Source organism: Amaranthus tricolor, chromosome 5, assembly GCF_026212465.1.
Source record: "Amaranthus tricolor cultivar Red isolate AtriRed21 chromosome 5, ASM2621246v1, whole genome shotgun sequence".
Classification (NCBI taxonomy): domain Eukaryota; kingdom Viridiplantae; phylum Streptophyta; class Magnoliopsida; order Caryophyllales; family Amaranthaceae; genus Amaranthus; species Amaranthus tricolor.
In genome coordinates, this window is record NC_080051.1 from 14,849,477 (window position 1) to 14,876,795 (window position 27,319).

General features: G+C 30.5%; 2 protein-coding genes and 1 non-coding gene across 4 annotated transcripts; 2 read left to right on the top strand and 1 right to left on the bottom strand.

Annotated features, from left to right (window-relative positions):
* The first annotated feature begins 11,392 nt into the window (after positions 1 to 11,392).
* Positions 11,393 to 14,752, top strand: LOC130813717 (AT-rich interactive domain-containing protein 1-like). Of its 2 annotated transcripts, XM_057679565.1 has the most exons (3): positions 11,393 to 11,754; positions 13,489 to 13,555; positions 13,699 to 14,752. In XM_057679565.1, exon 3 carries the CDS (start codon positions 13,721 to 13,723, stop codon positions 14,420 to 14,422), a length of 702 nt encoding a protein of 233 aa, XP_057535548.1. In that variant the 5' UTR covers positions 11,393 to 11,754; positions 13,489 to 13,555; positions 13,699 to 13,720; the 3' UTR covers positions 14,423 to 14,752. The 2 variants fall into 2 exon arrangements, with proteins under 2 accessions (XP_057535548.1, XP_057535547.1); XM_057679564.1 differs by having other exon boundaries at positions 11,396 to 11,754; positions 13,489 to 14,752.
* A 5,797-nt stretch (positions 14,753 to 20,549) lies between these two features.
* LOC130813715 (protein OCTOPUS) lies at positions 20,550 to 22,649 on the bottom strand. Its single transcript, XM_057679561.1, has one exon. The coding sequence runs from the start codon at positions 22,524 to 22,526 to the stop codon at positions 20,757 to 20,759; it is 1,770 nt and encodes a 589-aa protein (XP_057535544.1). The 5' UTR covers positions 22,527 to 22,649; the 3' UTR covers positions 20,550 to 20,756.
* Positions 22,650 to 22,921: 272 nt separating this feature from the next.
* On the top strand, positions 22,922 to 23,024 carry LOC130814369 (U6 spliceosomal RNA). The gene has a single exon (XR_009042396.1). It is a non-coding gene; the product is annotated as a U6 spliceosomal RNA (small nuclear RNA).
* Positions 23,025 to 27,319: the final 4,295 nt, after the last annotated feature.

Genomic DNA, 27,319 nt, shown 5'->3' on the forward strand with positions numbered 1-27,319 from the left:
ATTAAAACTACTTTAAAAGTAATTTAATATAATTATAAAATACCCAAAAGTCATTAAAATATTAATTAATGACGTCAGAAAATCTTGGGGTGTTACATGATAGCATTTGAAATGGTGAGTTGCATAAATAGGCGTACAACAGCCTTAAAGCTTAGAAACTAACGTTTTCTAACGTTTTATGTGTAAAAAGGTCACGATGGAACAATTTGGTAAACCTCAGGGCTATCACGTGAATTTAAAAGTTTTGATTACCACGTGAAAAACCCAAGACTTTAAGATTACCACGTGAAATTTCCCAACAATTTTTTATTAGTGTATGTGGATTGTGGATAGGCTTCTAAAAGAATACTAAAGTTTTGGAAAGAATATTTAATAAGTCAAAACATTAGCTAATCAGAATTGAGGCACATTAAGTCAAGTGTAGGATATTACTGATAAAATCATTAATCTTAAAAAAGTAATTAGAAATGTCCTACAAAACAAATGAAGCAGTCAATCAAAGTCGTTAGAAACTAGAAAGTAACGAATTTAAATTTAAACGGCCATATTTGGTTGCCGGATGTTCAATACAAATTCTCATCTTTACGACTTTACCCATCAATCATTTTGTTTGGGAGCTTTTGGACCCAAACCTTTGGTATCCAATATCCATATCACAAGTCAAATTTGGGCAACTACGCTGTTATTATCAATTATTTTCTCCCTTTTTTTTTTTTACATTTATCATTACTGTTTAAATGGTAACTACATTTTTTTTCTTTTTATTTGTCTATTTTATTTTTTATAAGTTTTTAATGCAATTTTTAAGTATTAATATTTCTAGATACATATTGTAAAAAAATTTTAGTATTTCAAATAAATTTTTTTTTTCATCAATATATTCCTCAAAAAGTATAAATTATAATTTAAATATCATATATTCCTCAAGATTTGTCCCCAAGTGGAAAATTAAAGTGTAAAAATAACGAGGAATAGAGAGTAATAATTAATAAAAAATAACTTTCAATGAGTAACTTATACGTTTACTATTAGGCTATGTTGTTATTGATATTTTCTTTGTTTTTTAATGAAGTTTTCATAATAAATGTTCACGAGAATTTAAAATATTAGAATTTTTATATAATGAATATATTATTTTATCGAATAATAAATTTGATAAAGGAAAAGTGGAAACCATAAGTATCAAAAGAAAGTTAGTGTAAAAAATATAGAGACCACAACTAATAAAAAAATATTTGTGTAAAGTTATTGTGAAACATGTGTGGATCATCAAGAATATAAAAATGTTAAAATGAGGATGAACAAGACTATTTTTATCTAAAATTTGTGATATATAAATAAGTTTTTTAAAATTATTTGGGATAGGTTAGAGGATTACTTCATCCACAAGTTAAGAGAGTTAATCCTTGATGTAAGTAATTAATGAAAATTAACACATCACACAATATAATAAAAGAGTTTTAAAATTCCAAATGACAGTCTCACAATACATAATGATTTGACAAAAATTTATTGGCTATTTATTGCTGAAGTGTTTTAATGAATGCCAACCAATTTATATATAATAAATTTGCTCTCTTACAAGCTTAATTTGAAATTGTCTTTAATAAAAGTTGAAAAATTCGTCATAATTGAATGTATTTTCCCGTTATTAGAGCATACTAATTTTTTAATTTTTCTAAAATGTTTTTATCTTTTCTAATTATATATATATATATATATATATATATATATATATATATATATATATATATATATATATATATATATATATATATATATATATTCTTTTAAAATATAGTCGTTGTATCTATACTTTAAAAATCAAAAGACTTGATGAATATTAACTTTAATGTGAAAAACTTTATATATTTTATCGATCAATTAGTATAAAATATTACAAGATCCTTCTTAGTTGAAAATGTTTAAATAATTTTATACATATGGATGACAATTATGTAATATATTCTTAAAAAAGATTCAGGAAAAATAAAATAAAATATTATATTGGACCCTGATCCAGACCCTAGACCCGCCAAATCCTAAGGATCTAGGTCCGGGTCTCAATTTTTCGGACCCTATGGGTCCAAATCTGAGTCCAATTAAAAAAATAGGGTTTAAATGTAGGTCCACCTAGACCCCACTCTGATTTGACCCATTGCATCCCTATTAAAGGCTAAGCTTGTATGGTGAGATTTTGGCTTGCAGATTCAACTTAAATGGGGCCTTTTCGTTGCAGAAACCTCTTTTGGTAAGGATTTTTATGAGAATCTTTCTCGAACTGAGACACTCTTTGGCTGTATCCTTTTTTATGGGTATATGTTGCCGCATTTCTTCCCTTCTCAAATCCTGATCATAGTTTCAAGTAAAATACATTTGGTACAATGATAATTTAAATATGCCTTTTCAACCCAAATTTCTCCTAGAGCTACTAAAATTAAAATTTTATTTTAATTTTTTTATTAATCATTTTTGTCGTTAAAGCATTAGCAATTTTCTCTATTTAAACAATGATGATTTTTAAATATCTTAATTTTTAGAATTTATCACAATCAAATCACACGTTGTTATCGTTAGTTTATATATATTAATATATTTTATTTATATGTATTTACATACTTACATTCGTGCATTACACGGGTATATATATTACTGTGTTAATAGAATAAAAATTTCAAAACATTGACTTATTTTATGAAGATAAAGTCTAATAAGTTAATAGAAGTCTTAATTAGTTATAAAAATGATGCCTTAACAAACCTTAGAACATGTTCAATTCATTAAAGTTAAGTACCTGAAAAAAAACAACATAACATCAGTAAAAAAATTCATTCTCAAACTTATTACCATTCTATAAATAAAAAAACTATTATAGAAACTCATGCAATACACAAAATTGTTAGTGTAAAAGTATATATAATTATAAATTTTAGATAGAGATACAATTACAATTTAAAAGCATAAATTATAAAAATTCTAATAAAATAGTTAGAGAACTTTTAAATGAAAAAATTTTAGTTGTTAATCTATACAATATACTAATAAAAAAACAATTAGGACACATATCGACTATATAAAAAAAAATTCTCGCTCTTTTTATGTTCTTATTAGGAAAATATTTTTTAGCATATCATGTAATATCTTTCTAATTAGATTTGTTTAAATGATGAGTTATAAAAGCTTTTAAAACTATACCTAATTTACTAATTTTTTACCATATACAATCAATTAATATATGTAGTATCTTTTATTTAAAATGGATGATTATCAGATAACATATTAATTATTTATGTAAAAAATTAATTTTTCTTGAAATAATTTATCTATACAATATACTAATGAAGAAACGATTAGGACACATTTCGACTTTACAATAAAAAAATTTCGGCTTTTTTCATGTTCTTATTAGGAAAATATTTTTTAGCATATCATGTAATATCTTTCTGATTAGATTTGTTCAATTGATTAGTTACAAAAGCTTTTAAAACTATCTATACAATATACTAATGAAGAAACAATTAGGACACATATCAACTATACAATAAAATTTCCCCGCTCTTTTCATGTTCTTATTAGGAAAATATTGTTTAGCATATCATGTAATATCTTTCTCATTAGATTTTTTTTCATTGATTAGTTATAAAAGCTTTTAAAACTATACCTAATTTACTAACTTTTTACCATATACAATCAATTAATATATGTAGTATCTTTTATTTAAAATAGATGATTATCGGATAACATATTAATTATTTATGTAAAAAATTAACTTTTATTAAAATAATCTATCTATAAAATATACTAATGAAGAAACAAATATGACACATTTCGACTTTACGATAAAATTTTTTCCGCTTTTTTCATGTTCTTATTAGAAAAATATTTTTTAGCATATCATGTAATATCTTTTTGATTAGATTTGTTCAATTGATTAGTTACAAAAGCTTTTAAAACAATAGTTTATTACTAAATTTTTACCATATACAATCAATTAAGATATGTAGTATCTTTTAGTTACAATGGATAATTATTGGATAACATATTAATTATTTATGTAAAAAAAATTATTAAAATAATTTTTTAATTAATTAAGAAAAGAAAATAATTATGAAATAGTTTTACATAGATAATCCTATATTTTACTTACATGGCTATACTAAAAGAATTACACAATCAAATGGATTACACATTATCATTTTAATAAATAATTAGGATAAGATATCGGCGAAATAAATTTCAAATGTAAATTTTATCACCTATGTTTGGCAAGTTTATAATATACAAATAAATAAATAAAGTTATATGATAATTTCTACGTGTTAAAATTTTCTCTTATTTTATGTAATTACTTATAATCTACTCCATATTGTTTAATGCATAATTTTATGATTATTTTTTATATAGTAATATATTAGTAATATGTAAGTAAATCTAATAGTAATACTTTTACAGTTTTTAAAACAAATTAAATCATAGTTTCAATATGTTTAGGAGTCATATAATAACTTAACTACACATATAAGTATTAATAATTAAAGGTTTTTAAGGAAAATCTGGGTAATTTTCCAATCACGTTATCATAATGATTTTTTGTCATTCTCAAAATAATTTTTAATTATCATGTATCTTTGGTTCCTTGATGAAAAATTTTTGAAACTAAAAATTTTAATAAAAATACACTATATACTTTAATGTTACTCTATATATAAAATAAAATATATAATATATACTTTGATCACCTTTATCAAACCAACAATCTTTCTATATACCTTTGAATCCTTACATCGTCCACCTTGTCATATATACTTCAATGTTACTCTATATATAAAACAAAATATCTCGTTAATACATAGTAATAAGATATCTAGCCTATAGAATTTTCATTAGCTAATACAACACCTTAGTTCATTCTTATTCTTAGAAAACTCTTTATTACTAACAAGCGCTTTTAATATAATTTGTGCAAGGGTATTTTTCTTCACTATTAAATCTCAATAATCATATACGCCCTACTATAGTTTTTATTTATTTATTTATTTGGGTGTTTTATATATAAGCTCTTCCCCCAAACTAAGAAATATTAGGCACTCAATTTCTTTAAAAGGCAACATTTTCTGTAATTACTCTTAAAATGTCAAAGAACTCTAAAACTATCACAATTCACTAACTCTATATCTCAAACATGACATGTATAATGTGACAACCTCTATCTCAACTATCTCTTCAATCTTTAAGAACAACGACACCCTTACATTAAATTTTCAAATAACCTTTAAATACATTTGAGTTTCACGAGTCTTGCCTTTTTATTTTATACTCGAGCATTACTTTAAAATGGTCAAACCAAAAGTCATAAGCAAGGAAATAAAATAGAAGTCATTAAACTCTAAGTCTCAACCAAAGAAAGTCACGATACACTAATACTACCTCCTAATACAATGACTATGGTATATAACATGAACTCGAAGTGCTATAGTAGAGAATGCCAATCTAAGGTACGACTTCATCAATAGTCGAATATGTATTCTAACATCACTTGCTTTTTCTTGTATTGGTTGTTTAATTAATCCTAGTTATCGAAAACCAAAACTTTTCAATACATCCCAATTTAAAAACTTGCTTAGAACTCCATTTTAACGTTTCTGTACTTTCATTACCCAAATCTAGAATTTGTTTTTGTTTTCCCCTCCTCGATAGTATCATTTTTTTTGTTATATCTAAAAGCTCAATAAGATGTCATTCATAGTCTCAAGTTTAAAGTTTCTTGCTCCAAACCAACCCTTAAGTCTTTAGCATATAGAAGCCATTAGGATGGTTATTTGTTAACTATTTACTTGGATATAGACTTATCTAGCTTACCACAAGTAATGTTCATATCTTCCCACAACTAGGAGAACTTGCTAATAAAGTTTTCTCCCTTGATACTAAAAAAAATTCAAGTCTTTTAGGGTAAAGATTCCAATATCAAAACTAAAGGACTACTTCAATATTCATTCGAAGCAAATATTAATTGGAAAATAATTATCACTTAACAAACACTATACCCTATATAATTCTTCAATAGGAACGAAAGTATAATTGACGTCAAAGAACTTTTGTGGTATGTAATCCCTTAATTAAATGCTAAAGTAGAGGTAATAAACTCGATCTAGTTGTTGATAAACACATCAAAAATATCATTAAGAACTATCTTTAGTCTCAACTCATTCTTAAAGTGTCGTCACAACATAATATGCTAGACTTAGAACTAACAAATATAATATATCACCCAATTAGCTTAATTGTTATCACGAAAAATTCTTATTTAAACCACTTATACTCTTGCCTGGACGACTATTAGCCCTAATAGTGTCATCACGATAATCTCAATTATTATTAAAAAAAGTCTCAGACAATAATGCAAAATATATTGATTTTATACTTGTACAAAGATATTCATTTATGTTTCATATTAAATTACTTATAGAGTCATATTAGACCCATTTTACAATATTATTTCATATTTAGTCTAAAAAAGCCCACAACTTAAATAGAATTGAACATTGCCTCACTTTACATTTTCCTTGTAACTTTAGCATTTTGCAACTTAATCAAAAATTAACAATTGGTATCATCACGACAAAATAAGTAATCAAAATATTTCATTACCATTTGATTAACAATGCATTAACTTCAAGACTAAGATGAACTGATAAGCTTTTCTAAACGTAGTCTATATAAACTTCTAAAGAGTGAAATTTAAACACCTAATCAACCAATATTATACTCATACTAGTTTATATTAAGAAAAAAAAAATACACATCAACAAATGTATATGTATATCCAAACATATAAGGCTAAAGGTTATATAAGCATCACCATGAATATAAGTACAAAATGCCACTAACTTGCTAGGATTTCAAATTTCATCTTTTACATTTGTATAGCGATAACTTATACATAACATATAATTACAATAATTGCTTTATAATTATCATCCACACTCAAAACTACTAATATAAGCATGTCAATTGTTAAGTCACAACCATATCCATTACAAAATCACAGAGAATAATACACATAGACATATAAATTGCATATGCAATAATAATCAATATGCATGAATACGTAAAATGCACCTAACCCAAGTCTACCCATACTCTCAAAATAGTTTAACTACAAAAAGGGTCATTAAAGAAACATAAAGCGTTTAAAATAGGAACTACTGGATCTGGTAACCACATGTAAAACCCCTAAATTTTGACCCTACATACGGAACCAAAATTGCAAGGGAACAGAGGAAATTTGGGTGTTACATTAAAAATAAAATATAAAATAAATTTTAAAAAAGGAAAACGGAAAGTTAAGTTGGATGATTTAATTAAAGTTCTCACTCATTTATTGTACACTTCAAGGTTCTCACTCATTCCTCCTGTATGTATTGCAAAGAAGCTCCATCACCTATAACGACTATCTATGATATCCCCACGGCTCAACGTAAGATTATAGACAAACGTATAATTGCAGGGCCATCAAAGAGAAGCTATCAACAATAAAAACAAACAATATCAGTAATCAACGAATCTATAGTAGTTAGAACCATAAAACATGTGAATTGAACAATAACATTGCATGACAATAAGGGTTTTACTCCTATACCTAACACGTCTTATTTACTCCATGTTTTGCTTTCAAAACTTCTAATTCCTCGTAGAAATATTCAAGACTAGTGGATCTTTTCACTACTTCATGGCATGGTGACAAGCTAAGGGCATTATCTGCCATCTGGCGCCCATGGCAAAGTATGAGCTCATACCCCCTCTAGCTGACCCTCTCGAATCCTGCCTTCAGGAAAATAAAACACACTGGGGTACCAATCTAGTTAAGAGTCCACCATATTGGGGTTTTCAAAGCCTGCATGCTCATACCCCATACAATGATCCCGTCGGATCTCACCTAGGGGACTACTAAATCAACCGGACATAATCCAGTTGAGTCACACCAATTATTCATAATCAAGACTCAAAAGTAGGGGAAATTTTTCGATCCCACATAAGCATAATTCATTCTCTACTACTGCGGGAATTGTTCTCATATTCTACTGTACCTTCATTTTATTCTCCTATACCACTCTTAAAACTATCCAATGGTGTAGTTTACAATCCAGTACTCCATAATTTTAATACAACGCATTTAATCATAATATATTGATAATACTTGGAACAATGCACATAATAGTTAATTACTGTGTTGCTGACACTCTACAAAAGTCAAAACAATCACCGATACAAGGTTTTATAACCTCCTATAAAGTGAACACCCAAATTTAAAGTAGGTCTTATAAGTCTACTAATTCATTTAAGAGCTACTTAATACTACGAAAAAGTAACCTTTAAATTATTCACAAGTTTTAACACCTTTTTAGCACATTCAAGCACATATCACGCATACCTAAGCTCACGTATAAAATAGCGTATAGCTCGTGACTTGAAAGGAATATTTAGACCATCCAACTTCCAAATAAATACATTGACAACGTATATTATTATAAGGAAAATTATTTTGTGAATAATACTAGATATGTAATACATCAAATTGAAATATTGATATGATTCACATTACTTTAGTATTATTACGTATATTAAGGATATAGATGCGATTAAAAAAAATCATTATTCTATGAATCGAATTAATATTCATAATTCCAATAACGACAACAAGCTAACAAAAAATTATCCATAACGACTCTAATCAACTTCAACATCATGATTTGCTACTAATAATGCTTCTAAACCACTATTTGCTCAAATGAAGCGCATTTAACTTTTGCCCATCCAAAATCAACAACTCATTTAACAAAGTAAGACAACATTTTAACATAGAACTAGAAGGAAAATAAAAGGAAGAAGAATGGCTAACAAAGCTATTCTAACCATAAAATACCACCAAGGCACCAAAAGTAGTACATACTAATATTATTTTCATTCTTAATATAATTTAAGTCTATCCTTATTAATTCACCATTACTACACTTACCCCTAAAAAATTTTAATTAATTTATGTTTAATTTACCATTACTACTCTTACCCATAACAAATTTGATTTCAATATTGCCTAACAACTTCAAAAAATTCATCCAACAACACTTACAACAATAAAGACCAACTCTAAACTTCAATAACATCATCAACAAAGTTGTCTATATACTTTAACACTATGGAAACGCATCTTGAATACACTCTTTAATCCTTATTTTCAATCCCAATCCAAACCCTAACTTTTTCATGTTCAATTGACACTTCTAATACTTACCCATACTAATTTTTATCAAGATTCAATAATTAGAACATAAATTAACATAATGATTCAAAGATTCTATGAAATTAAACTTCAAATGGGGGAAAGAAAGGAGGAGGTGCGCAAACAAGGAGGCTAGCCGGCTACGACTAGATGCACGGCGGCCTGGTGGTGTGGCAAGAGTTGCTGGCTGGTGGCCGATTCCGACTGTTGCTGGGGCTAGGCTTTCGTGAGAGAGAAGATGTATGAATAAGAGGAGATGGAGAGGGAGAAGGAAAATGTGAGGGAAGGGAGAAGAAACACGTGAGGGAAGGAAAATGTGAGGGAGAAAATAAAACCATAACCCATATTTACTTGGGTATTTTATCTACAAGGCCCAACATAATTAACCCTAAAAGGGTGTTAAGGTCTATGTTTTACTAGGTTTAAGAACGACAAAAATATTGTAATTATTATTTATTTTACTTAGCTTCATTTTGATAATAATAAGTGACCACTTAAATAAAATGTAAATATATAAAGACTAATTGAATTATTCGATAAAATATATATTAAAATCATTTTTTAAAATTATTTAAAATAATATTAACGTCATAAATTACGGTGTGTTACAATTACCTTCTATAACATGTCTTGGGATGTTGATGCTTCGAGGACCCTCTTTGACACTAGAACCATTGAAGCTATCTTGGATATCTCAATGGAACCTAATAACAATTAAGATAGAAAAATTGGTGGCTTCTATAGATGTTTTGTTTTCAATTAGTTCTTATAGACTTGGAATTTTTGGACATCAAAAGAGAATTAACACCGAAGACACAATCTAGAATCAAGTATGGTATTCGATTGGAGCACTGAAACTAAAACAATTTTTATGGTGGGTGTATGAAGGCCACTTGGTCATGAATAAAATTTGATTCTATATAGACATTGGGCTCAATCTCCTTTGTGTTACAAGTGTAATATTCATGTTGAAACACTTATGCATGTCCGTTTACATTATCAAAGAATTGTACCTCTCTGGTTCCACAGTCCCCTTGTCAATTATTTAACTGATGTTCTTCATGGTTTCGTTATATATCTTTTCACTTGGATATACAATAAATTTTCAAAGGAAGATGTTTATATTGTTTGTGTTTTCTTAAGAATAACATGGTTTATTAGAAACAAGAAGGTTTTCCAAAATGATGATATGAATCACACTAAGATTGCCACAAGCTTCATCAAAAGTCACCACAAAAAGGAGGCTTATGCAACTAAAGTATTTTGCGTAAGAAGGATAGAGATAAGCAGATATATTTCGTGGGAACCACCAGATAAAGGCTGCATTGAAGTGAACTTTGATGCCAATGTAACCACTAGTTTTGATAGAGGCTTGGGTGTGGTATTACGTTATAAAGATGGGACAATGATTGATGCTGGAGTAAGAAGGGTGGAAGCGTATTGGGATGGTAACATATGTAAAGAGACTGATATAGCTTTTGCTTCGAATTGGCTCTGAAACTTGGTTTCACTCACATACATTTTGAAGGAAACTCAATGAACACCATTTCAACTATTAGAATAGGAGTTCTTGGTTTATCTGCATTTCACTTACTCTATGATCGCATTTTATATTAGAAGTATTGTTTTATTGGTTTTAAATGTATTTATGTTCGTAGGGTTGAGAATAATGTTGCTCACGTAGTTTCTAGATGGGATACGTAAGTTTCAAATGAATAATTTTGTATGGATCCTATCACCCATGTTTCATTACCTTGGCTTATTTCGATTTACTTAAATGAATGTACCAAATTTTATTTAGAAAAAAGTATCTAAACTATGTGGCACATAATAATACAACTTATCCAACAACCACATTATTACGAATGAAGCCCGATTTAATATAATTAAATAAAGGCAGAGAAAAGCCCAAACATCAATAAGCCCATAATAGATATCAATCTCAAACTTTATAAATATGAATTGATTTGTCAACTAGGGTTTGTGTCACCCTAGTTTCTTGAATTGATTATTTTTTTCTTCTAAATTAACAATCAAAAACACACAAACTTTCTTTTCCATTGAAAATGTCATTTATAAAACAATTTATTAGTGCTTTCAATTTTATATTTTATTTCCCATAATCCTTAGTTAATTAAATATTTTAAAAAGCTACTTAAAACAATTTAGACAATAAGTTTTAATTTTTAAAAAAAAACAAACAATTAAACCAAAAAAAACAAAGAAAGAATTTTCTCCCTTCTTCCCTCTTTCAACCATTTTAGGCTTTTAACCTCCTTCAAACACCATCCACCACCACCGCCATAACCACCTTCTTCACCACAAACCCACTTTTCGTCGTCATTTCTTCTTTCCAATTCATCACATAAATCTCCATTTCATCCATCCTTATTTGGTTCTTTTTATCTTATTTTTATTGAACAGAAAATGGAGCTCCGATTTTGTTTCTTAGTTGCACTCACAAAGCATACAAGGTTTGTAATCTTGGGTTTTCTTTTTTGTTTTAATTTATGAATTGGGTTTTTGTTAAGTTCTTCTTTCAATGTTGTTTGATTTTTGTGGTCAATTTTTGTTCTTTAACTATTATTAATAGGCAGTCTAGATTTGACCCAGAATGATTAGTTCCTTTTTATTGAAATCATACAATCTGATTTGGGAAATTTTTGGAGTGATAGTATAATTTTCTTTATTTTGAATTCAATTTAATTTAATTGCGTACTTTTCGGAAGTGAGATGTTGTTGCTTAGATTTCCTTATTGTTATTAGTCTCCTGTTTTTTTTTTTTTTGAAGTGAAAGAAAATAATTTTCTCCTGAAGTTTTGGGTTATTTGATTTATTTGTTTGGTAATCAGAATGTGTTTACGTCTTTCTTTGCCCACATTTGTACCAAATATTGAAATTTGAAGAAAAAGGCATTTCCCCCTTTTTTTTTCTTTTTTTTTTTCTTTTTCTTGTAGAAGTACTTCTAAATAGTTTTCTTATCCTAACACCAAAAGAATGTTATGGGATCAATTTGAATCTTTTGAAATAATTGGCATTGGTATGCATATTAGTGCACTCCTTATTCTTTTGATGTTGTATTATGTGTTAGGGTAATCAAATGGTGTTCTATACTTTAGTTTTTTGGAGATTTCACTATTCATGTGCCTTTTTATGAATTTGTGAAAGCATTATCTCATTAAATTGGGTTTTTCAAATAGGCAAATCAAGGATGTTAAATGTAGTTCTTATATAGAATGAGTATTCCTTCCCTATAGATTGAGTTGTCTAATTGTTTTGCATACCGTAAAATATCATCTGCATCACCGTATTTTTTGACTATGATTGTCCCGTCAATTGATTTATTACTTGTAGTACATTTAATTTGTTCTATCGTTATATAATTTTTTAAAAAAATTGGTCTTGAAATTGGGACTAATTAATGTAAAAAATTTCACTAAATAGGAAAATAAATTTGTTTGGTTCTTTGTTGTCTTTTCCCTAGATGTTTCTTCATAGATCATGCTTCTTTCTATTCTTTTCTCCATGTGTTATGTCTAGTATGGAGAATAAGTCACATCATGTAACCCAAGGCAGGCACTATTTGTTTTCTTGTATATACTTGCATTACATACATTAATACTTTGTTTGGAAAACATTTTAAGAGGGACAAGAAAGGAAGGTAAGGGAAGGATTGGGAGGGCATAATAAGGGAAGTATCCCTTGTCTGTTTAGGAGGGACAAAAACGAAGAGGAAGAGAAATAACATTTTCCTTCTGTTAACAAAATTAAGTGACTTAATCCCTTCAATTCAAATCCCCGCCCTCTAAAATTGATATCCAAACAAAAAAATTATATCGCTTCAAATCCCTTCACTACCTTTTCCTCCAATTCCCTCGATCTAAACAAAGCGTAAGAGTTCATTGTAGCTACTTTTCCTGGATGGTGAGAATATAAAATATACTCCAAGATCTATGGAAATAAAATGATGAAAAATAAATTATTTACTGCTATGTCTTGTGCATATGGGATCCTCGCTTCCTGGGGGTAGTTGTTGGCCATGATGGCTAACATATAAGCTTGATGGGTTACTCCTCCTTTTACCAATTGGTTTTGTAGTGTTATAGTGTACAATCAACTCTGCTCTTGTGCAGGTCTTATAGTGTACAAGCCCAGTAACATATTTATCAATTTGTTCAATCTATTTAACTTTATTTCCGGGTGAACAGATCGTCACTGGTGAGATCAGTCGATTTGTGAGGAACCAGAAAGAATTCTCCAGCATTGAAGTATAAGGTGAATTAAACAATATTGTCCTTTTGATTTTAAGAGCATGCACATGTACAGAGATCTTGGTTCTTGTGAATATTGAGAATCTGCAAGTTTACTCCATTGTACTAAACGTTTATGATTTGGGTATAAATGTTTCGAAAAACTAGATAACAGTTTGATACAGTCGCGATGCAAAAGACAAAGAAAAAATGTCCGCAATCATCCCAAGAAGACTGGTTAGAATACTTGGATGCTTGTCTACCAGCGTTAGTAATACCTATTGGTTCTCGATTCCAAGTGAATGTGCCGGAATGGAAGGGGGCGCCTAACGAAACGCGTGTAAATGGTGATTCAGATACTTCAAAGTGGTCAGGTACCAGAATCTGGCCACTTGAAAATGAGAATAAAGATTCAGAATTTGAAATCGGAAAGGGAAGGCCTAGTTTTTGCGGTTGCTTTTCTCCCGGTACTCCAATCTGTGTAAAGCTACACATTTCCAAAGCGAAAACTAAGTTGCAAGCAGAACTTGGTCCCGCATTTGAGAGTTGGAAATTCAACGAGATGGGTGAATATGTTGAGAGGTCTTGGAGCTCAAAGCAAAAGAAGAGATTTGATAGCCTCGTCAAGGCAAATCCAGTGTCGAAAAACAAGAGTTTTCTGCAGCCAGCTATGTCGGCCTTCCCATCCAAGACCAGGATGGATATCGCAAATTATTATCTTAACGTGTATATTCCTAGGCGCATTGGCATGTTAACTCGGTCAGGAAGAAAAGTGCTCGATAGCGATGATGAAGAAGTTGGCAATGCCGAGAATTCTCTCAAAATAACTGTGCACGATAGCGATGATAGTACAAAACTTGTGAAGCCACATTACTTGACTGGCAGAAGATGACACAATATACTCGGTTGGTATCTTACTGAACTGCTCTTTTGAAGTTCCCTTGTAGTTCAGAAGATTTCCTTTGTTCTTATGTTCATAAGTGTTACACAAATCACAAAGGTGTTCTCAAATAGAAGTATCTGATACTAGGAGTAGCAAAATATTTTGGCCTGAACTTTTGGTCACATATCTTGATGGGGATTTTGTTTTGATTACCTTGATTGAATGTTTTTGTGCATTAGTTAAAGATCTATGTTATGTTTCCAATTATGATGTATAGTTGTAGATGTTTGCAATTAAACGTCAATTAGAAACGGCATCTTATGATATTATGAAGGTAATATTACATACGTTTGACTTTTTTAGGGTGGTTCTTCTATCATTGCGTGTATGGGCTTATGGGGCATGTTGTTATCAATTTAACTGAATGTTATGTGTTAATTTGAAGCAAATTTTGATCCCGCTTCTTAAAATTCGCCAATTTTTAAAATAAATTTATGAAAATACCCTCCCAATCCTTTCTCTCTATAAATGTCCTCACAACACTTTACTTTTTATTTACAACTCATTTTTTATGAGACAATCTCATGGTACGGTAAGACAGCCTTAAAACAAGAAGCCTAATAGCTAAAAATTTTTATTATTAGACTATTAACCTAAGTATGAGACCTATCTTATACGAGAATTTGTGCTTTAGCAATTACTAAAAATTACAATTAAGTTTTCTTCATTACAAAGCTTATAAACAAGGCATTTATGATGCAAAAACAAATTGAGATAATTTCTAAATTAATCTTTGTCAATTTGAAATTAAAAAGAAAATCTAAATTGGAGTAAAGTCGTACTAAATATGTGGCCTAGATTTAGTTACACGTTTTGCGTGACTTTGTAATTCTTCTTTTGTTTTGTTTCATTATTATTAATTAACTTGCGATTATTTTTTATTTTTTTGTTAATTTTTTTTGTTGTTATTAATTAATATGCAATCATTATTATTTTTAAAATTAATTGATTAGTGATTTTTTGTATTAATAATTGTGTAATTTTATATTATTTAATAATTAGTTACTTGTGTTGTTATTTTATAAACTATTAATTTATATAGTAATATGGTTGGTAATAAAAGTAGAGACAAGAGTTATTTTTAAGGGTCTATTGTGTGGCAACATCTCTAGACCAACGCTTCTCAGAGGCAACCCTCATGAGAGCAGTGTTATCCGGTCAACCCATCGTGCTAGGTAGGAGAAGATGGTTAGGCAAAGTCAATTCCTACGGTCGAGCACCTTAAAACAGATGCGTACATATATAAATGATCCTACGAGCACATGAAGTTACTTGGGGACAAGGATGAGGAGGAGAGACATAGTGAATATCAGGGGTCTGCGGGATAGCTTATAGATTGGACGATTACCTGAGAAATGAAGGTTACATTTTTGTGCACATAGGCGGGTCTAGTACTTCTGGTGGTCCTGATGCCCTATCAGAGAGCCTAGTCGATAAGTTAGCCCCCTAGATTAGGAGACGTTGGCACAACCAATAAGGACTAGGTGATTACTACACATCTACACCCCATCTAGGTGGACCTACGGATAATAGATTGTTGCCTAGCTATGGAGGGAACATAGCTAGGGTTATTTACTATGGCAGTGAGCATATGCCTCTTATTCTGGAGCATCATACTAGGAAAAAGACGGCGGAGGCCATCATCAGACTTAGAGATATGTGTGATAAGTTGTATAGAAAGTCATATGGTACTTCTTTAGGCCAAATGTCTTGCATCATGCATCAAGATGTTGACTATGCTTTGATATTTGCCTTTTTTGAGAGGTGGCAACCGAATACCAACACCTTTCGAATGCCTTAGGGAGAGATGACTATTATTTTACACGACATGCAACACATACTTTGCTTGTGTATTGGTGGTTTGTTGCTGGAAGAACCTTCAAGACATTGACACTGGCTCTCAGAAGGTTATTTGGGGAGCCAATGAGCGAACTTCGTATGGCAAGAATGTTCACTAGTATGAGCATCAACATCAGCGACCTTATAAGCCTGTGCAACAAGACTTACTCATTACAAGTGCAGTCTACAGAATATTACATGGCTATTGTGGGGTCGACACAGCTAGTCAACAAGACAATGATTGGGATGAGGCCTTACCCTACGTTTGTTGTGTATGATGAATAAGATGAGATTTCGTGGGGGCGATTACTCTGGCGTACTTACAAGATCATTAGACAATGTCTGACACTGATATAGACATAAATTCACGAGTAGTTGTCGACCTTTCGCCCTCATCCTCATCACCGTGATGTCCCTGTAACACCCTCAGAATAGGTCGGATTTTTGAAAACACCTTTAATGAAAAACATGAGCCAAAACCTACTCATGGGAGTGTTACCGCCACATCTATTTCTAATAAAATAAATGTAAGGCTTAACGACTAAGAAATAACTTAATAATTTTAAATCCAACAAAGGGTCTTACAACATAAGAAAGACTGAAACGTAATTTGTGTCCATATAAAATTTAAACAACCTAAGGTAAAATTTAAACTGAAATATGACTCTAGTAAAAGCTATATTTCTAAGTGATCCTCACTCCGCGATTCCCATGCAAGCAATAACCTGTAACATAAGAATGCAAGAAAAAAAAAACTAGGGAAAAACTCCCAAAATCAGAAAAATTGAGTAATTTCAACTCCATCCCGTAAGACGATTAAGTTTGAAAATGATTTAAGAAAATACAATATAATCAAATTAGAAATAATTTTAGAAAATAACATATAGCTGAGTTTAATAGAAGACAATTTGAGAAAATAATATATATAATATCACATAAACCAATTTATTAATTTGATAATTAATAATGACAAACACATAATCAATTTTAAATTTGAGGGAACGAGAACGCCAGTAGGCCGAGACTTTACCCCTATACCTACTTCAACAAGAGGTCGTCACCCCAAATAATTCAAGGCCAGCAGAGTAGTCTCAGGGAACCCTAGTGTGCACACCCCTTCTACTTGGATCACAACAAATAGAAGGAAGACCAAACATCGTATCAAGTATCAGAAATAATAATACCTGTCGGCAGCTATACTAACCAAACAGGACAACCTGTTCATCACCCTTATACTTGGATCACAATAAATATAAGAGCTTCGTTTCCCTCATGTTACACTTTACGTGATTTAATATATTTTAATAATTAGTCGCGAGCACACAAACATTCATTATACAATTTATTTTATGATTATAAATTTTCCCAATAAATATATATCTCACAAATATCCAACTGAAATCTCATTTTTCAAATCACCATTCTAACATCAATTGGTGGCAATAGGAATTATTATCATAAATATTTCTCTTCCAATTTAAATCGTATCTAATTTCGTTATCAAAATAATAATATAAATTTTATCGAAATAAAAATTATAAATTCAAGTTTGACAAAAATAATAGTAAATATAATTTGAGAATATATTAAGCATAACATCATATAAAATAATGTCATATCAAATCATGCATCCATTTAAACACATTAATTATCACTTAGCACATAATACTAACGGGACAATCCTAATTAGATGGACATTGAGAATTACCTTGTCACGCGATCCTAGACAACGTACGCTTCTAATAATCTCTGTCTACGAATCCGCTGTCTACACGAGAAAATAATATATCTCAATTTAATACCCCGATCAACCCATTCAAAAAATAATTTAAAAGACTCCTTTTTATCTTATATACTTTATTAAAAAAAAAGAATAAATTTAAACAATAATAATAATAATAATAATCATAATTATTGTATAAAAAAAAAGAGAAGTGGTGAGTTCCAGTAACCCACGAAAAGAAAGAAGAAAGGGAAGGAGGGGAGAGAAGGAAGAAGGAGAAGGTGTCGGCCGGCGGTGGCTCCGGTGTCCGCCATCGCACGCCGGTGGTATCCCGGTGACCGTCGTATCGCCGGAAAAGCTAAGGTCAGAATTAAAAATTTTTTTTTTCAAATGCAAAATGTGTAATTTGGATTGAAATTGGTAGAACAATATTATAAAGAGATGAAATTTCATACCTTAAATATCAAAATCTTGCGTTTTGTTGACTGAATTTTAAGCAAATGGGAGATGGAGGAAGTAATTTGTAAGAGAAGAAAGGAGTGTGAGTAATAATGTGAATGAAATTAAGGGTAATTGGTTTGATTTATAAGAGGTAAATGAGGTTAGTTATGAGGTTTAGAGGGAGGAGTGGGAAGTTATTGTTAATGGGGAGTTATGTTTTTTTTTTTTTTTTTTTTTGAATTTTATTTTTTCTTAAATTTATTTATTATTATTATTATTATTTAAAAAAAACGGTTATTACAGTTCCAAACAAGACGTGGACGAAGTTGTGAACACCGATGAAGAAATCCTTTATGTATCCAAACTGACTACCTGTAGGAGAATTTGGATTTATATCAGAGACTCGGGTAATGTTTTAGATATGTTATTTCGGTGTTATTTCTAGTTTAAATAAGATTATTTTATTAATTGTTAGTTCATTTGTAGGTTGACTTGACTCCATACTTGACTGATTCATCAGCATTATCGAGTAAACACCCTACCACCGTATATATTGGTTGTAGTACTTGCTTTGATATCATTGAGTTGTACATGCTAGTGAGGAAAGTTAGACAGCTTGAGTGCGTCCATTATATTCCTCCTGTTTCACCACGACCTATTAATGCCCATCAACCAACACATGGTTCTTATTTAATCTTGTTTGGGGCTACCAGTATTATCACTGAGACATGGGATAGGTTCCCTTACAGTGCACGCATTGTGGATGAGACGCTTTTTGGGGTATCTAATCCATCAAAGATCGTCCCTGAGTATTTAAACTAGTTCAGAGTGGCATCCCACCCATTTCTTATCCTAGGGTAGAGCATAATGCGTACAATTAGAGTGGTAACCAAACTCGGAGGCATTGTACTCAACCCAATACGAACCAAACGACTAGATTTGAGCAATTAAAGCAACTCACCGAGTTAATGATTTGCATTCCAATGCTCAAGCTTACCCGACTTTTGAATCAAAGGAACCAAATGATGGAGGAATGGATCTACGTTTCAACAAGAGCTGGAAAGGTATCTTTTATGCCAACCGAGATCAATTACCCATCCCACTAAGAGTCATCACCTTAAAAAACAAAAGGGATATGGATTTGTGGTGTGATTACCACAAGGAACAAGAGCACAATCTCCCTCAATGTCGTGATCAAAGAAAGTTTTAGACGAGTTGGCTTATAAAAGCAAGCTTGGTCATTTCATGAATTGTAATCAAAACAACTGCTCATATCAACGTCCTGGAAGTTATAATCACCAAAGAAATTAACGAAAATGGGGGAGTGAAGGAAGACAATTTGAAGCCACGAAAGGCAACTAAGCCTTCTGAAGTAGGATCATCTCGAATTTGTTTCATACTTTGAGCGATAGTAGAGAATATGCCTTAAACTCCAACAGCTCATTTGGTTAGTGATACTAAATGGTGATAATGAGAATGATTTATATTGTAAAATATCATTAAAAATTACATTTCATTCCCATGTAAATGCAACTTTGATCACAAAAACGTTTTTTGGTTTAGAAATTTCCATTACGCCTAATACTAAATCTTCCAATAGTAATGCATTGGAGTGAAATTTATGAACAAAATAAGATAATTAAAGTTGGGTAAGCATGACCATCAAGATAGCAAGAGATTTTTCAACCAAAATTACACTAATTTTCATTCTCATTACCACCGTTTAATACCACTTATCAAACAACCCATAAGGTTAATACAATTTGACAATCATTTTCAAATCTGCTAATTAATGGAAAAAGCCAAGATATAGAAAATCTGACCTAGTAACTTCTTGTAAACAAAAAACATCTTATGCTAACTAGAAAAACAGATGAATTCATTATAGTGTGCCCCTGGATATCGAACAACATTTAATTATCCCAAATGGGAGGATTTGGGAGTCGAATTATTAGCTAATGATAACAAAGATTTATTTTTAATATAGTCACTGACTGAACACATAATAGAAGTATGAGAAAAACATGATTACTCTGTGAGATGACAGATTCTATACATAGAAAAGCATACATTCAACACAAAAGAACAATTATTAGCATAGAGTAATTGACAAATTGATCATGTAAATGTAAAAATGCATCATCAAAGTGTTGTACAAGGTAATAATAGTAACTTTTATCATGAAAGCAAAGATTAAACAAATTACAAGTGTCTTTACAAAATGATCTGCACTGCAGATTCTTATATCAACATGAACTGCTCTGATCTACTGTTTCAGTTCTACAATCTTAGTACACTTCTAGCCAAGGATTTTGAATTCTTCATCCTACTTTTACCTACCCTATTTCTCCTACGGCTCCTCAAAGGTGTCAAATAGAATCTTAGCAAACCGTTATCAAGGTGATTAGGTGAGTACCGGGCACTTCGATTCCTCGATAAAACTACAGCTTCCTGCCTACTCTTAACAATGGCCTTCGATTCGTTTCTACCGGTCATTCCACTAGCTGATCCGACTACCATGGATGAGCTCCTCAAGCTCGAATTGCTTTGGCTTCGTGTTAGTTTCCTAGAACTATCGTACATAGATTCGGCATCAGGGTTCTCTAGATACTCCCTTTCACCTTCGTTCCTAAATTTATCGCCCTTTTTACGGTTTAATAAACCCCAAATACTCCACAGCTTGCTCCATTGCCGGCATTTCTTGAAACCATTCCCATTACTACTACTGGAAACCGAAGCAAGGTCTTTTGAAGCTGTCTCAAAGCTCTCTGAGCTGTTATCATCCCTGGTGGAAATGGACTTCAACCTCCACTCGTTCAACTCTTTCTCAGAGATTAGTAACTTAGACTCATTGAATGTCCCAATAGCAGCAGGTGAAGCCCTAGCATTTGACAATCCTTTCGGTTCACAATCTTCAACCACCATGGCTTCCCTCCTAACCGAACTAAACCTATCAAACCCATTCCTCCACCTCTCTTTATCAATCCCATTCTCCACCTTCATCTTCCCTTCACTCAACATTCGATTGTCAAACCCATACACCGTAGCCATAGCATTTTCTATGACTGATACTATGGGTGCACTATTCACATTCGGGTTTCCACCTGGCAATGCAGCTCTCCCACCGAGTAAATACCCGTCCCAAGACACTCTAGGAGCCTGAAACTCATTCCTTCCATGCTCATCAAACGATATCCTACCACAATCAACAGATGCCCTCCCTAAATCAATTGAAAACCTAGGATCTGTGTCACATGACCTCCTACCAAATCCACCACAATCAACCGATGCTCTCCCAAAATCAATTGAACCTCGAGGATCCGTATCACATGACCTTCTTCCTAAACCATATTCACCAACTTCTGATTGAGTGTCCCTCAATCTCCGACCTCTCAAATTCTCAAGCTTCATCTCCCCCAAACCAGCATTATTCTCATTACACTCACGCTCTTTCTTCTGCTTTTTCCCCCATTTTCGAAACTTCTTACTAAATACAGATGCAGCAATCCAAAAACTACCAGCAATTTCTTTTAAGTCCTTCTTTTTACTATTACTACTTTTCAGTTCAATATCTATTAACTCTTCCATAGTCTTAGATTCCTCAAACTCATGATCCACATTTCCAAAATCAGAAACCCTAACTTCAGATTCTACTTCAACTTCTTCCCTTTCTTCCTCTTCCTCCTTCAGAAACCCTAAATTTCTCGATTCAACCGAAACGACGGCGTCCCCTACATTATCATGATCGTCGATATCAAACAAACAGGAAAGAGAGTTACGACCGCGAACATCGCAAGATCTTCGACGAGGTTCTTCCATTCCGACAACATCACAATTTTTTGCCGAAAAAGTCTTGCATCGCCGGAGCTCCGGAATTACTCCGGAGCATGAAGAAGAAGTGGAAGGTTCTGCGCATGGAGGAGAAGGGTTGAGGAGAGAGAGTCGTTCGCGAAGACATGGCGCACAAAGACCGGTGGTTGTAGGGAGATTTGGGTGGCGGTAGCATTGGGTAAGGCGGCGAGGTTTAGGGTTTGGTGGTGGTTCCGCCATTTTGGTACGAAGAGAGAGAGAGAGAGAGAGAGAGAGAATGAAGGTTTTCTTCACAGCATTTTACAGAGAGAAAATGAAAGTTGATTGTGCTAAGCAAAGGAGAAGAGAAAAGCATATTACTACGATGACCTTTCCTTTTGTTACTGCTTATTGTAGTAGCTGCGGAATCGAGTCGCACATCAGGGGCTTTCTTAGTTCTATTTACTTATCGAAATACTTCAATTGATTACGACATGTAATACCTAAAACTATCACTATTAATTATAACTATAATAAAATAAATTTAATTAAGTATAACTAAAAATTATAAAAGTACTTATATTTTAATTTTAATTTTAGTTACTTATATCATAATTTTAATTTTAATTACTTATATCTTAAACTAGGTATAACTAATCTCTTCGGAGACATTTGATAGAATTAAAACAACACAGAGAAGATTAGCATGGGCCATGTGCAAGGATGACACGCACAAATCAAGAAATGGTCTAAATTTTTTCGTTTCAAAAAAACTAAGTATAACTAAAAGTTATAAAAAAAAAAGTTATATTAAGATAATATGTAATTAGATGATTTAAATAAATTTAATTTAATTATATTTCTTCACATATATTGACTGTAATATCTAAAATAAGTTTAAAAGAGTAATAGTACTATTCAAAAAGTAGGAAGTATCAATTTTTATTATCTTTTTACATATCAGATAATACTTTGGGATTCAATGTCAATCTAATTGAGATTTTAATACTCATTTATCTTATTTTCCATCTCGTTTAACTTTATTTTATTTTTTGAATTTTTAATAACCCTTATTCATTTTATTTTCCTTCTCATTCATCTTGTTCCCTCTTTTAAATTATGCAAGAGCTTTTAGATCTTGAAAAGTTGATGATTTGAATGTATAATTGTGATAATAGGCAGTGAGCACCATCACGTTAAGTGCTCCTCTTGTAAATGTGTTATTTTGTTACTCTTGTTTTACTTGATTGAATTTCACATTTTGTTACTCTTGTTTTCCTTGAGGATTGAATTTCAAATGAAGTATATACTTAACATTAAATTATTATGTCCTTATATCTCTTTTTTACACTAATTAGTTTTCAGCTATTGCTAAATTCTACCAAATACTTATAAATAATAAGCTAAATAAATCAGTTAATCAAATCAACTGATAAAATCAATAAGTTAAAATATTTATTAAAAAATAACTACTAGCAATCAATTGCTTGCAAATCACCCTCACATTGTATTTAAAAAATAGATTTCTTCTTTTTCTTGATTTATATGCATGATCTATGAGCATAGGGATAAAGTCGGATCTGAATTACGTCTAGTTCGATCCAAATTTCAGATCCCATTTTTCTTATTAGACTAAGATTAATAGGGTTCAAAAACTTTACATTCAGAGAAGATCCTTAAAATCTGGTAGGTCTAGGATTTGGATATGGATTCAAGTCCAAAACTATTTTTATTTTTTCTAAAAAACTATAAAATAAAAGAAAAACATTTTTTGCAATTTTCGTCCATTCACAATAACTTATTTAAACGTTTTCAATGAACAAGGATTTTCCAATATTTTATACTCATTGATGTATCAAATATACCAAGTTTTTAACCATTCAAAATTTTAAAACGAAATATTAATCAAGTTTTTTATAGATACAACAATTGCATTTCAAATTACATAAAATGACAAAATTTCTAATTAAACAAACAAATACACAATACTTTTTATATAATTTTTTAAAAACTAAATGTAAAATGGTCTATAAGTCTGATTTAGGTTTCAAAAGTGTGTCCTATCCAAACTTGGATCTAAGATCATGGATCCATATTCGACTCAGACCCCTAGGGTCCAAAAATAGGTGAATTCAGACCTTTAAATTAGAATCGAAATGTATCTAGATTCTTAGGGTCCATCCCTACTCGAGCATCAAACTTAAAGGTAGAGGAGTGCTTTCTTTGTTCCTAAGATTTTATTATAAATTTATTTTTTCACGTTATCTTATGTACAAATTTAGATCTTAATATGTTTATAATAATAATAATGATAATAAATTATAAAAGGTTTATAATATAATTATTATATTAGAGATAATTCAAATAAAATTTTACTTGATTATATTTAACGTATTAATTAAAAATAAAATTATGTAGTGTTTGGGAACAAGTATTTATAAGTATTTGAGAATAATAAATTTTGGGTAATCATTCTCAAAATTCCCAACTTTAACTACTTTAAAAACTGGTGGAATTTGATTAAAATCCAAATTTAAAAATTTTTGATATTTCAAATAATAAATTTGAGCCAATTTTAAATTTTCAAATGAAATTATAATTCTCAAACATAATATTTTGTATCTTCTTTTATTTTTTGATTTTTTAATCTTATCTCATGCATGCTACTTTAGGTATTCTTCTAGCATAGTTAAATGTTTATGGAAGTTTGTATGATTAAAGTAAATGGAAGTTCTTAGGCTGGCTGCTGCATGCAGAACGTTAATAATAGCATTTTAGGGGTTATTTTAGGGTCTACCATACATAGATTGGTATCAGTCGCACGAGTGATTAGGCACATAACTGGGTACGCGTGATCTAATTTATTATCAAATTGTCTCATTTTTACTTATTTTCTATCCTTTATCTTACCGAAGAGAGGGAGAGAAAAATAATAACAGTCTGTTTTGTATGAGATTATTTAATGAGGAAACGACTTCGAAACAAGATAAACTAAAAGTTTCTATTTATTAAGCTATTTAACGTAAGTAATTTTTAAAATAATTATTATGTATAGAGTAAGAAATATGTGAATTAGAAAAAATAATGAGTTAAATATATAGATAAGAATTAAAGAGAAAATATAAATAATAATCAAAAATAAAAATAAATAATTTAATAAAACTAACTGAAAAATATACAAATTTCATAAACAGACATAATATTCAAAAGTCAAAATCTAATATTATTAGTAGACTATAGTGATTAGAAGTTAGGTGATTATGCATTTTTTTACTTTTTTGCATGATTATAGTATGTTATTTTTTGAATAAAGTTATTAGAAACCTCATTTAGTGAATTCAAACTGATTGTTCAAAATTCAAATTGCATTCATGCCTTAAAGAATACATAAAAAAAACTTCATGTAGGTAGGCCTAATTTCTAAAAGTAAAAAATCTCCTTTATACTCCTAGCACCTAGGAATGGTCTCTATTTTTAGTATTTTAGTCTAATTTTTTGAGACCCCACAAATTCTAATTCGATTATGGGTCAAAAAAGTAAATGAGTCTGGATTTGGGTCTAGGTTCTTCAGACTAGACCCAGATTTGGCACTAGACCCAGATCCGATTCAGACCCTTTTTCGAAACACATTTAAAACTCAGATTCGACAGACCCACTCCAGATTCGATCTATTATACTATTCAAAATTGAATATAATTTGGTTCTTAACCTAATTGTATATTTATCAATTTAGAGTAATATACAACTCATAAATCGATTTAGTACTAATGAAACCTTTAAAATGTAAAAAACTTTTAGATATGAAAATATAATCAAGACCCATTTAAAACCATAGACCCATCATAACCAAAAATAAATATGTTTTAAAACCAATAAAACTAACCAAGATAAAAAACGTAACAAAAGCCATGTGACAGGGGAGTATATTTTTTCTTTTAATACTACATCCCTTTCTAATCAAATATTTCTTTAAATAATGCACCAAGTTTAACAAAAACAAGAAAACTACATGAGAAGCAAATAAAGAAAAAAAAATGTGATAATTTAATGGCAATTTAATTGGAAAATTAGATACACGTTAGTAGCATAATCTATAAGCACAATAAACTATATGTAACATAAATAGTTAACCTAAGATACATAAACTTTAAATTCTTCTTTGATTTCCTTTACCTTTTTTTCTCATAATATCAATTGAGTACATAATTCATTCTTATCTCCAAACATATCTCACGACTTAAAACGTGGCATATCTTTTTTTGTTGTCGCAGCACTTATTTGTTGTAAGAATATACAAATATTTCAACGTTTATTTAAAATATAGTAGAAGTATACATAATTCGATCCAAGTTTAACGCATTATCATCCCTCAAACATTTATTACAATTATTTCAACAATTAAATAAATACCCACAAACCAACTTCATTCTTGGGATTCTTGAGTACCCTTACATGGCTTTGAGGATAACTTGATTGCTGTATTTCATGTTAGCAAGAAAGATCAACGAAAGTGTTCCATAATATCATGTATAAAGTACACTTGATTAAGTTCTTGTCAATTGTAAGAACAAGCTTCCAATAATAATGCATATACTCTTAGTTATTAAATATAATGATTTCGACCTTAATAATGAAGAACTTATAAGGATTGTACATAAGTTCATAAAGGTATACAAAATCTTAAAATTGAACAAAGATAAGGGAAGAAATCTTCAAATAAAAGGTTTGAGCTTGATTGTTTCAAGTGTGGCAGCTTTGAACACACCATCAAGAAGTGTCCATACTAGGAGCAAGAATAAGAACTAGAAGGGAATCATCAATTAGGAATATCCACTTGTGTTTTATGGCTAATTTGAAGTTAAGAGGACGACGTATGTTTCAAAGTGTCTATGCTGTCGTTGTGTAAATATGTGGAATCAGATTAAGATCAGATTCTTAAATAGACTTTATGAAGGTCTTAGTGAGAGGACCCAAGAACGACACTACATATATTCACTTCAACTTTTAGTTCTAATCAATAAGAATAATGTCAAATAAGGTCCAATAAGTTTCAA

Excerpts from the sequence above, each read along its gene's own strand:
- LOC130813717 (XM_057679565.1), top strand. The coding sequence starts at position 13,721 with ATGCAAAAGACAAAGAAAAAATGTCCGCAATCATCCCAAGAAGACTGG.
- LOC130813715 (XM_057679561.1), bottom strand. The coding sequence starts at position 22,526 with ATGGCGGAACCACCACCAAACCCTAAACCTCGCCGCCTTACCCAATGC.